We start from the raw sequence: 11,975 nt of genomic DNA on the forward strand, positions 1-11,975 counted from the left end.
ACCTTTCTTACCTTATTAAAGGAGGCTATTACAGTATATGTAATGAGCGGCATTCATTTTTAAGAAAAAAAAATGGCCCGTTTATTTAGACAGTACTTGATGTGTCTTTATCTATATCTCCTTGTAACAAAAATTTTCTGCACACATTTCATTTATATACATTCTTGGAAACATTGAAAGGGCGAAGGTGAGACAGATTAAGGTGAATTAAAAAGAAACAACGGAAAGATATTTTTTCTCCTTTGTAAGATTAAAAAAAAAAAGAAAAGCATGAAATTTATTATAAGGAGGGAATATAATAATGAGCGGTTGAATTATTTCACCCTTTTAACAATTAAAAGAATGTCGAAATTTACCACCTGTTCGGAATCCGTTACATTAGGATTCACGTAACTTGGGTGTAATACTTAATAACCGGGGTTATATTAGAATTGGATTTTCCCCCTTCTGAATTACTGCGTTAATGAGCATATATTAGTTGAACAAAAAGGAGAAACAACACCATAACAGATGATAATGCGCACATGTATAATATATGTATAATGAGAAACTTCCCAGAGGAACTGTACGCCCTTTGGTAAACAGAACAGGGGAAACCTGAGGGCATTTATGTTCACATGAAAAGAATTATTTGGCAGAATGAGAAAACAATCGATCTAGGGACATGGGGAAGAGGTTACCTCTGTCCCAAAGAAATGGCATTAAGCGAAAAGGAACGTATAAGAACTAAATGACATAAGTTGGTTGAACAGTTATTTTTTTTCCATGAATTATGAATAAACACTTGTTTTCTTTTTTCTTTTTTTTAAGAAATTTAACATAATTCCCAATACTAGGACAGATGAAGCGTTAATTTTTAAAAAAACCCAAACTCAATCAGAATTTTTTGGGCCTCTCCTGCACATTAAAATAATTAAGAAGAAAAAAAAACGAAGAAATTATTTCTGAAACAATGCATGAGTAAAGGAGTAAATAGAAGTGAAAAGGATCAAGTGAGAATTTTAATTATATGTAAAAAAAAAAGAAAGTTAAATAAAAGAATAGTAAAAAATAACATAATATAAATAGACAGTAAAATATGTTAATTAATTGTTGTTTCTTCCGAAATTATGTAGTTAAAATTCTAATAAAATGTCAGATAGCCGGAAGAATAAATTCGAATACTCTACTAAAGTATTAGCGGTTACCGTTTCAAAAGAAAGTACTACCATTCTCTGAGCATTTATTATAGCATTTAAAACTGTACATATAAACGGAAGAGTGTACATTATGGTTTATTCCGTCGTAGAAGTAATAATGAGCTGTTTTTATTCAATTTTTGTTTTTCTATGCGTGTTCCCTGCGTTTGCATTTGGTTTGTGTGTTCTGTTTTACCTGGTTGATTTGTGTGCAAATGTTGTGCGCCCTTCCATTGCGCTTATCCATCGGTGAACATGTGCATCTTTGTGCGTCCTTTTGAATTTTCATTCGATGGATATGCTTTACCGCGTGTTCACGACTCTATGCAGTTGCGTTGTCATTAGGTCATATATTCCCTTTCCTCGCTTTAAGATTACAGGGATGATGAAGTCATGAGCATATCTGAAGACTTCAAAATATTTACTTAAAAAGACAAAATATTATTTATTTAATATGCAAACGCAAAAATCTTCCCTTGTAAGGACGCGTCCATTAAATGCAGTGAGAAATGCTCTAAGTGTGTGTGCTCACGAATCCTGCATTATATGTTCGATAAATTACAAACAGATGATTTATGATGGAATGTTAATTTTTTGTATTTTTTTCGTATTAGGTTACTATATGAAAAGAAAGGTAATACGATTAAGTTTGAACATGACTGTGCACTTGTTTTTGTTTCGCTGTGTCTTCATTTAAGTGCCTTGTTGAATTGAGAAGTGCGTCTTTCTTTTGTTCGTTCCTGCGTGAATATCTTAGTACTATTATCATCATTCCTTACACCCCCTTCATTATCCTCTTTTTTTGCTCCTTAATTTCAGAAATGTATGTACAGGATTAAACAGTGTGGCTATTTTTAAGGTACGTAAAATGATTTAATAGACAGGAAGACAAGTACGATGGATCATACAGAGGATCAAGACGCAAATAATTTTACGTGTTCCACAGGGGCTCCAGCGTTTAACGGCGTAAAATGATTTTAATATTGTTTTTATTTTTAAATCCTGCATTATATGGTGTGAAAGTATCTTTTTCTTTTTTTTTGGTGGCAATATAAGATACGGAAAGAATTAATTCGTTGTTGTTTTTCTTTTTGTCGTGTTTTAATTTTAACTGTTTTGTTCTACATCTTTATATATTGTGTTTGTATTAATAATGTATTACGTGTAATGGCTTCACGCGTTTATGTCAGATGTCTATTAATAATTAAATATCATCTTTTTGTGAAAAGACAAATTTTTATATAAAAAAAATGGAAAAATTACAAAAGAAAGATCCAAAAAGCTGCAAAAATAGGAAAACCCATATACGATCCATTTATAAGTAGAATTAGAAGAGGGAACGGTTTAACTATTTTTTACATGAGTTGTTTTCATATTGTTCGTAGGGAGAGATTTTTAGACATGCGCAAACATTTGTATGGATGATGTGCTTTTATGGGTTTTTCTTTGCCAGTCGCATACTAAGGAAAGATCTGTTTATATTATTTTCAGCGGCTAATAGAGACAATTTTATTTTTCCATATGTTAGTGTACATACATGGAGCATGGTGTAATTTGATAGGTGCAGGAATTTACTCCTTTGCTTCACAAAATAATGGACCACTTATTTTGTGGTGGGTAATTTCTACTCTACATTAGTAATATCCCACATTTATATTGACTGATGCCAGCTAGTGACTAATTAACAACAGGAAAAAGAAGAAAGGAAATTGTTTAGTTTGTGATATAAGTCTAGAACTAAATACGTTGGGATGTCTTAGAACAGATGTCTACCCATGGCAACGATGAGGAGTTATCCCATTACATAAATTTTACTTATTTTCAAAAAAGGTGCTCCCCAAGTTTGATATGATATCAAGGTTTACGTCATCTATGTGGTTTCACTTTCCTCGGGAGGCATAGAGTCTACCGCGTGTGTGCGACATAAGGAAAGCACGTTCTATTTTTTCACTAAGCTAACTATGATATTAAGGAAGACACATTGAAGTATACCATCTGGAAGGTTCATTTGTGATGCAGGTTAATGAGGATTCGCTAAGAGGAAGAGGAACACATGTGTTCATTTGTATATAATATATATTTATATGTACATAAATACAATGCTGCTATTGTTTACCCCGTTCACTATTGCTATTTTGGTGAAACATTAGGCACAAAGATAGGGAAGAGAAGACTATAACAAATGCATATTTTTATGTAGTTACTTCAGTAGGATGCAGTCCTTATGGTAGACCAAAAGAAGAATTCCTATTATATTCATATTAACATTTGGCTTTACACATATTAACATTTTTCACGTATATTTCTTAACGCAGCTTACGCAAAAAGAGGAACGAAGAATTAAATAAACCATTTTGTCATATGGGAGATAAAAGAAGACACATTTAGAAAAATAGAAACCTGTGAGAGAGAACATTGGTTAGTCTATGTCCTGCGATGAGATTCTGCTGTTACGCTGATTCGTAAAAGAATCGTGATAATATATACTCAACTGGCATTTAAGTTTGCACACATCAGAGAGACACCTCTTTAAACAAAAACCAATTTGAGAATGGCCAAATAGAAGATTTATTTTGACGGAAAACATATGGAGACAATCTTCGATTTTGATAATAGTGCGAACCGAAACTTGTATGGATGTTGTTATTACATATAACAAAATGATTTTCAAAGACACAGCGTTCTGTAACTAGTGTAACATTCATGAATACCTTTATAACCTACTATGTATCATTTCACTTAATGGTGTTATTATTAGAAGGAAAAGAACTCACCAGGGAGGTATAATGCAACAAGTGTTTCCTTTCGTTGTTATTATTACGATAAAATAATGGTAGCACATATACCTGTTTCGCTTCATGGAAAGAGGGCTTAAAGGACAATTGGAAGAGTTGTAAGAATGCGGCAAATAAAGGTTCAGTGAGCAACCAATGGGGGTCCCAGAGAAGGCAGAAGATTGTTAAATGAACTAAATGAACCCAATAGTCGAAATAAACCGAATAAGCAGAATAATCAAGACTAAAAGAATTAAGCCCGCCAGACAGATAAAGAAAATAGACAAAAACGGAAGAAAATAAACTTTTTGTTAATACCTAAATTAGAAACCCATTTAAGGTACGTTTTTTCATAGCATAATTATATATTAACTGATTTATCAGAGAAAAAGATACTATAGATTTATGCGGGGTGGAGTGGGGGTAAGGGATAAATTACATCCTATTTACTTTTTTTTATGTTATACAAATGTGCATATTTTCCTACTACCTCTTTTTTAGCACAGAAAAATCCGTTTCGATGGACTTTACTAAACATAAGAGAATTATAAAGATATAAATATTTACATATATATATTTTTTTCGCAGAACAGCGCGTAAATAAATGCATCTTTATGAATTTTTAAATTTAAAAAAAAAAGACAAAGCATTTTACTACTTAACCCCAACTTAGCCCAAAGAAATAAACAAACGAATGATGTGAAAAATGCTAAAATAAAGGAACAGGGGGTTGAAATTCTCAAAAATTCTATCTGCCCATATAATATATATATTGTATACCAAAACCTCGTTGGCGTAGCTATTAACATATAAGAGAAAATCCATTTATTTATTATTAATATCCCAGCTTTATTTATGCAATGACACTTTTTCTATATTATATTCTAATAGATGATTTATAAAATATTTTCTATGTACTGAATTATTTATAATAGTATATTATTTCCCTCCCTAGGATGAAAATCCAGGATTAACGAAACGATAAAAAGGAACAGGGTAGCGAACCATATATATGATGCTTCATTGGTGGGTACCCCGAGGAAAAAATTGCCGTCAAATGACTAAAGAGGTAAAAACAGGGTATTACAACTTAAATAGAGAAACTATATATTATAAATGTAATTTCATTTTTTTTCTAACGTATAAATAAGCAAGAAGCAAAATGTAAAGGTGCCTTTTAGGCATGTTATTTAATATAACATATGTATGCATGGTACGTATACACAAAAATATAAAAAAAATTTTTCATGGTATTGGATAAGGCATTTTTCCTTCATATAAAATTTCTAAATTTGAGAATTTAGGATTATTTAAATACAAAAAACAAGCAGACAGAGAAACAGACAGACAATTATTGACTGAGTTGATTAAGTATGCTTAGGACAATCGAATTGATTCAATTTTTAAAAACAAATTCATTGTACAATACGGGGCAAACCGAAATTATGCATGAATGCTGCGATTCCGGGAATAGAAATTATTTTACCGCTCAAATTAAACTGTAAAAAATATCTAACAAATAATATAAAGTATAATAACAATTTTTATAGTAAAAAGAAGAAATAAATAAATGTAGGAAATATATTATTTTAGATAATAGTGATGATGAAATGAATCTTTAGGGAAAAGAAAATAATATAATTTTTATGTTTCGTTTCTTTTTTGTTTCAAAACCTGTGTTCGTTCGGCTTTGTTTTTTTTTTATCCAATATTGCTATTAATTTATCTGCAAAAAACAATTTTACAATTCATTAATGTAAAAAAAAAAAAAAAAAAAATTATGTAAAGAAATTTTCTAAATTGAATAAAGAGGAACTTTAAAGGAAAAAATGAATAAAATAATAATAAATAAATATAATCAGAAACATATTTTATCGTATTTTTAATAATTGAGCATTATTATTACTGTGCTATTATTATCCATTTTAGTAAAATATATTATTTATATAGCATTATATTATATTACGTTTCCTAGAAGTCATATGTCGCCGGATACCGTTTAATTTGGAAAAGGGACAATGAAGTAATATATTATAATAATACCTAATATAATGATTAGGGAGAATAAAAAAAATTGCTATTTTTTACGATAAAATATAGATCTAAGAAAACCTTCGGATTTTATTATATATAATATTTACGAAAATGCGATGATATTTAAATTTTAGAAGTGAAATTTTATTATCATCAACATTTTGTTCCAAGATTACTGCGCGTAGAAAATTTAAAATGCCTTTCTTATATGCCAATTAGGACATTTTAATTTTTGCCAATAATTTTACCGTAAACATTCTTCTTTCTTGCGTATAAAATATATTAACTTCAGAATACATCAGAGATTGTATTCATAAGGAAGATATAAATATTAGAGGGAATCATTATCGCATATAAATAAGGACAACAAGAATAGTGTTCTGTCAGATTAACTGATTTTAATACCGATATCTCTTTTCGCCAACCCAAAAGAATAGGTATAACTTTTTCCTTCGTTTAAACTTCGTATGTATGCTTTGCCTATTTGCACGCGTCACTCTATTGCATTCCTAAGAAGGAAAAACTAAGAAAAAGAGTAGAAGGCGAAACAGTGAGAGCCCCAAGGGTGAGAAGCAAAGGAGTGAGAGGCCAAAGAGTGAGAATCAAAAGACTGAGAAGAAAAAGAGTGAAGAGCAAAAAACTGAGAAGCACAAGAGTGAAAAGCAAAAGAGTGAAAAGGAGGGAGGTGATAGGGAACGATATGAGAAGTTAAAAGTAAAGGAGAAAAAAACGACTTTGCCTCTTTTCCACCATCACCTTTTGCTCTTTCACTATTTGCTGCCTACCTTTTTAGGGCTCACCCTTTGGTGCCCACCTTTGATCTTTCCCCATTTCGATTCACAATTTTGTACCTGCATCTGCACGACTACGTTTTTATAACTCCACTACATAGCGCCCCATTTTGTGACTTTTCGAGTTTAGGAATATATTCCTTCTTTCCATGTTAAAAATTACAAGAAACAATAGCCTTCAAAAATGAGTTTCCTAGAGAAGATGTTCAGTTTTCCGGGTCGTACAGACCCCTATCACGTAGGTCAGGATGATGTCAGAATGATCCACTATGCTTTTAAAGGAGTTCCGGAAAGAACAGAAGTTTGGTTTTTCATGGAAACTCGATTCTTGCAGGGAGTCTTTACTGGTATCCTGCTGTTTTATCTAATGTTATACTTTACTCGCCGATACAAGAACAAGGTAAGTTAAGACTCGAACACGTAGCATTCTTTTTAGGCACAGTTAACCTTTCGTTAACTTCACCACGAAGAGAAAAGTATTATTCGGGCTAACGCTTAATTGTCCGTCTGACTCCGGCGTAGACAATTGTTGGTTCAAAATCTCATTCGAATTTGACTGCTATTAACATTTCAGGTGAATAACCTCCCAAGACGTGATTCATTTACATATGTTACCTTGCCAACCCAAGCGCCATATGGATCATACTATGGAGAGGAAATGCCACAGCAACGTTACGAGACGAGAGAAGAACTAGCATGAAAAAAAGGATGCGGCGCCGGAAGCCTACTTGAGAAGGTCGTGGATAAGTAGTGTAGAGGGTAAAACACATTTGCACTTTACACGTGGTTCTATTTGGATGCCTTGTTTGAGCAATGTAAAAAGATTCTGGGCTTTCATGCATTTATATACATGCCGCCTATTTTATACTCCACCCAAAGTTTTCCCTCCCATAAGTTTTTAAATATGGGTAGTATAATGTGCACATTTTTGGCTAAAATAGAATCACTTAATATAATAACTCTCCTGCGTAAACGTTTTATTTTTATTTGCTACACAACACTTCATGTATTTTAATTAAAATATATGTTTCACAACCATTTGTCAGCATATTATTTTTTTTTTTCTAAATTAAGAAAATGGTGTATATATTTTTTTCCTTTTTTTTCAAATGGTAAACATGTATATATATTTCTTAATTTATTTTCTCCCCGATCATTAGCTAAGACAGAAACACAAGCAATGTTTATGTATTTTACATGTTTTTCTACCATATCTTTATATTAACCGTCATGTTAATACTTGAATGATAAATGGATGAGTGGATAAAAAGTTAAAATATAATTTTGTTGGAAGAATTCAATTTGTACTTTTTCTGCTAAATGAACTGCATGGATAAGGAGACATATATACATATAGTTGTATGTACATTCTTGTTATTCAGAAACAAAATGAAAACAGATTCCTACTAATGTATCATAATATGAAAAGTTGTAGTGGTGCATTGGTTCATTCTGCGTTACTCCTTCCAAACACATAGAGGAGTCCGCTTTTTACCTTGTTAAAGAACATTGTACATTTCGGGGGTCATCATTGTGGCCCCATTGAAGAGCTCAAAGGCAGGTAGTCAAGCCTTTTAATACCTTGTCATCCTTGAGAAATAATTAAAATTTATTCCGCCAACCCGGTTAGATTCGGGGGGGTTCTCCACTTTGGAGTATTCACGAGTGACTATTTTTGTTAAAGAAGTAGTATATGCACTATAGTTTCTTTCTCTCCTGTGACAAGCCTCTCGTGCGTTAAGTTTATCTTTATTATCTTAGGTTCATCATGTAACGGCAGTATTCAAAAGAAACCTTCGTTATAGTGCTCTATAGTACTATCTAAATGGAAAGTACTTCCCTATTTGTCTTAGCGTCAAGTTTGCTAATCTTTCTGGTCTAAGGTATACAACAGAGCTGGGGTACCATTTTTCATTCAGTCACAGTTCTATATTGATCTAGTGAAGGGACCTTACGAAGTATTTTTGCATTCGTCTGTTGGAACTAATGTACCTTCACTACAGAAGGATGAAGTATCAAGTTGGGTGAAAGAATAATAATAATAAGATTGTGTAAAAATATGGCACCAAAGAACAAATAAGGGAAATCTGAGTTTTCTTCTGCGCAGAACCTTGAAACTTTTGAATTGCTTAAAGACAAAGAAAGAGAGGGAGTAATAGCAAAGTATCCATTTTTTTAGAAATTTTGGTAATCTACCTGTTACTTTGTGTTTTTTCATCTTAGAAGATTAAGCCTCTACCGTATTGTATCCTTTATGCTCCAATTTAATCTACTTGTTTGATGTGTTTTTGACGGAAAAAAAAAAGCGAAATACGATCAGTGTGTTTCCCTTTTTTTGCCACTGTTGAGTCTTTTTTGAAGTACTTCATATAACAGTCCAATGTAGAAGACTGTAACATAATCTTCACTTGGATTATTGTTTCCTTTGTTGGTAGTGAAATATCACTTATTGTGTTAAAGATAGAAGGCATTAAAAATATCCAGCGAAAGCCACAGGCTTCTAAATAATGCCAGGAGGTTACATTGTGAAAGAGATAATAATGAAGCAATTCTTATTTAGTTCATTCGCTTGGTAATATTACTCTATTGAGGGTAGAAAGCATGAACAAGTTGTGCTATTTCTGGTGCAGACAACGCAGTGTCCTGTGAAGGGATCAAGCAAGCAATAAAGACAAAATTAACCTTAAATATGGGACTGATAGATATGTTTCGAATAATGGACCAATTAGACGATAATGAACAACGTGTTATTCTCATGAGAATGATAAAGATGGACGGAAAAGCCGACGAAGCCTCTGATTTGTGGCATGATTTTCTATTTATACAGTCTCTGATGCTCTGGGAAGAAACTAAGCTAAGTATGGTATAGCATTTTAGTTAGGTCATTTTCTGCAAGATAACAGTGGAAGAATTGAGCCTCCCCTTTGTGAGTAATAAAAAGAAGGAAGGAGAGAAATAGGCAGATTCTCTCAAAATAGAGGAATTGCATTAAGGAATAGCATAATTTCTTGCTGCATGTTCGTAGCTTTTTTTTTTTCATTTGTTTAGAGATTTTTCTCCTGGTTTATTTTTAAGGAGTTAAAAACGTACTATTTTTTCCTGGCACGCTGCTTATTTACTGTTAGACTTCAGATATCCGTGCAGAGATAACCAATTTAATAAAAGAATTTTGTTTTAAAGTTTTACTTATTCATCCAGTATATCATTAACACGTTAATATGAGATTAACACACATACTGAGTAGTATACAACATAAACATAATAAGAAGAAAGAGAATAGAAATAAGGAATCATAGCAATTGATGAAAGATTTTTCTGTCGACAACATAAGAAATTCCAAAGAAGACGAATATTTATTTCATAGGAAAATATTTTGCATAGAAATATATCAATATATATGAGGACAGTTAAGGGATATGGAAATATAACTACATAGAAATTACCAAGTCACTCAACAGACTAGATTTTAATTAAAAAGTAAAGCAGCACACCACAGAGTATAACCAAATATATCAATCTAAAAGACGTTTCAATTTGATGAAGAGCGTATATCAAAATATATCTTAAGCAATAGCGGAAAATATATTTTTTAAGGTATTCCATAAGAATAGGTAGAAATACGTGATGCAAAGACCAAACGGGGCCTTAATCCTGTGTATATGAAGAAGACACTCAAGGACATGTATAAGGGACTGGCAAAAGGAAGAGTAATGCATCTCGTATTGTATGCAGGGGAACGATTAGAGCGACATGATGTCAATTGAAGCTGCACATTAAGTGATCCTCTCTTTGGGGGTGTAATATTATGATGTTCTTTATCAACTAAGCAGGAATTAGTGTACAGCAATATATGACTAAATTATGTTAAGATTATGTTGTCCGGATAAGATCCTATATTACAACAGGAACCTTGTCTAGGATTCCTGGCCTTCCATGAATTGTCGCATTTATAATGTGTACGCGTTTTCAATGTCTAACTATCGCTTAAATCGTTGAGCCAGACGACATCTGTGATTGATATTTTACAATTCTGAGTAGTAAATCTTGGTAATAATCACATTTATTGTAAGAAATGGAGTCCCATATTTTTAAACTAATTAATATAGCAGCAACGTAAATGAACATGTTCATTAGAAACTGCGATAGAGTTTTGCTGTTTATTCCAAATGGTTGCAGTATGCTTGGTCGTTGATCTTCGTGACCAGTAAGGTCTATCATGGTTGGATGGTGGGGATTTCCATAATATTGTCTACTTTCATCTGAGCTTTCATATTGATTCTGATATGCAGAGGATGGGTCGGGTTTTTCGTAGTTGCTGTTTGAGTACATTTTCGGTTATTGCCTTATTAAATAAAGGAAGAAGAGTATTGATTATGCTGAGTCTCTCTATTTTTAAATATCCTTTAAACTTATGCTTGTTAGTCTGAGAAGTATGTTGTCCAGCGTCTATAGCAGTATTGTATTACTAGAATGTGCTTCTTTCTGCAGTGAAGACAAAGGAAGAAAAGAAAAGTAATGTGTATATATTAAGCAGCTAAAGGGGCATAATATATATTATACGGAGATAAGGCGGACCCAAAAGCCACTTGATTATCAAAAGCCCGAGACCGTACAATCGAGACTTCAGAAGAACAAAAACACAACTCTGCCAAAAACTCATTCCCTCAAGACTTTATGCATTAGGTGTGGATAAGGATTAAAATTTCTTCTTTTGAATGAGCAGGCAACTCGACGGAGGAGGCAGTCGGGCGGGAATAACATAAGCAAAGTAATAGCGAATACATATTCAACTCTAGTGCATAAATAATAGCCGAAAGTGTTACCGTATGCTATACTGAAGGAAGAAACTTAGATCAGTCGTTTGCGGTTAAAAATCTTTTCTGTATATCTTTGTAGCTGTAAAGGAAAGAAATATAGAAAGGTCAATCTATGTTTTCTTAAGATATAATAATTGTTCTCTTGATAGTCCTTTTTTTCATACAGAAGAAGTATGAAAGGCATAGTATTAATGCTCAAATTAAGTTTTATTTTTTTTTTCTGTACTTGTATAAAGGGAAGTAGGGTTTTATGAGCAGGAAAAATATGATAAATTGTAGTAAAATCTTAGATATAAACCTCATGAAATTTTAAAATTCACGAAAGATATTTTTTTTTTTTGAGAAATACTTTACTTCAGGAAATATATATATATATGTTTT

At 32.2% G+C, this 11,975-nt stretch overlaps 2 protein-coding genes across 2 annotated transcripts; one reads left to right on the forward strand and one right to left on the reverse strand.

Moving 5' to 3' along the window:
- Positions 1-6,961: 6,961 nt before the first annotated feature.
- On the forward strand, positions 6,962-7,186 carry C922_03038 (hypothetical protein; the record flags this gene model as incomplete). Its single annotated transcript, XM_008818630.1, has 1 exon — positions 6,962-7,186. One exon carries the CDS (start codon positions 6,962-6,964, stop codon positions 7,184-7,186), a length of 225 nt encoding a protein of 74 aa, XP_008816852.1.
- Positions 7,187-10,761: 3,575 nt separating this feature from the next.
- On the reverse strand, positions 10,762-11,106 carry C922_03039 (hypothetical protein; the record flags this gene model as incomplete). The annotated part of the gene is made up of 1 exon (XM_008818631.1): positions 10,762-11,106. The coding sequence occupies one exon, from the start codon at positions 11,104-11,106 to the stop codon at positions 10,762-10,764; it is 345 nt and encodes a 114-aa protein (XP_008816853.1).
- Positions 11,107-11,975: the final 869 nt, after the last annotated feature.

This window comes from Plasmodium inui (genome assembly GCF_000524495.1).
Source record: "Plasmodium inui San Antonio 1 unplaced genomic scaffold supercont1.11, whole genome shotgun sequence".
NCBI lineage: Eukaryota > Apicomplexa > Aconoidasida > Haemosporida > Plasmodiidae > Plasmodium > Plasmodium inui.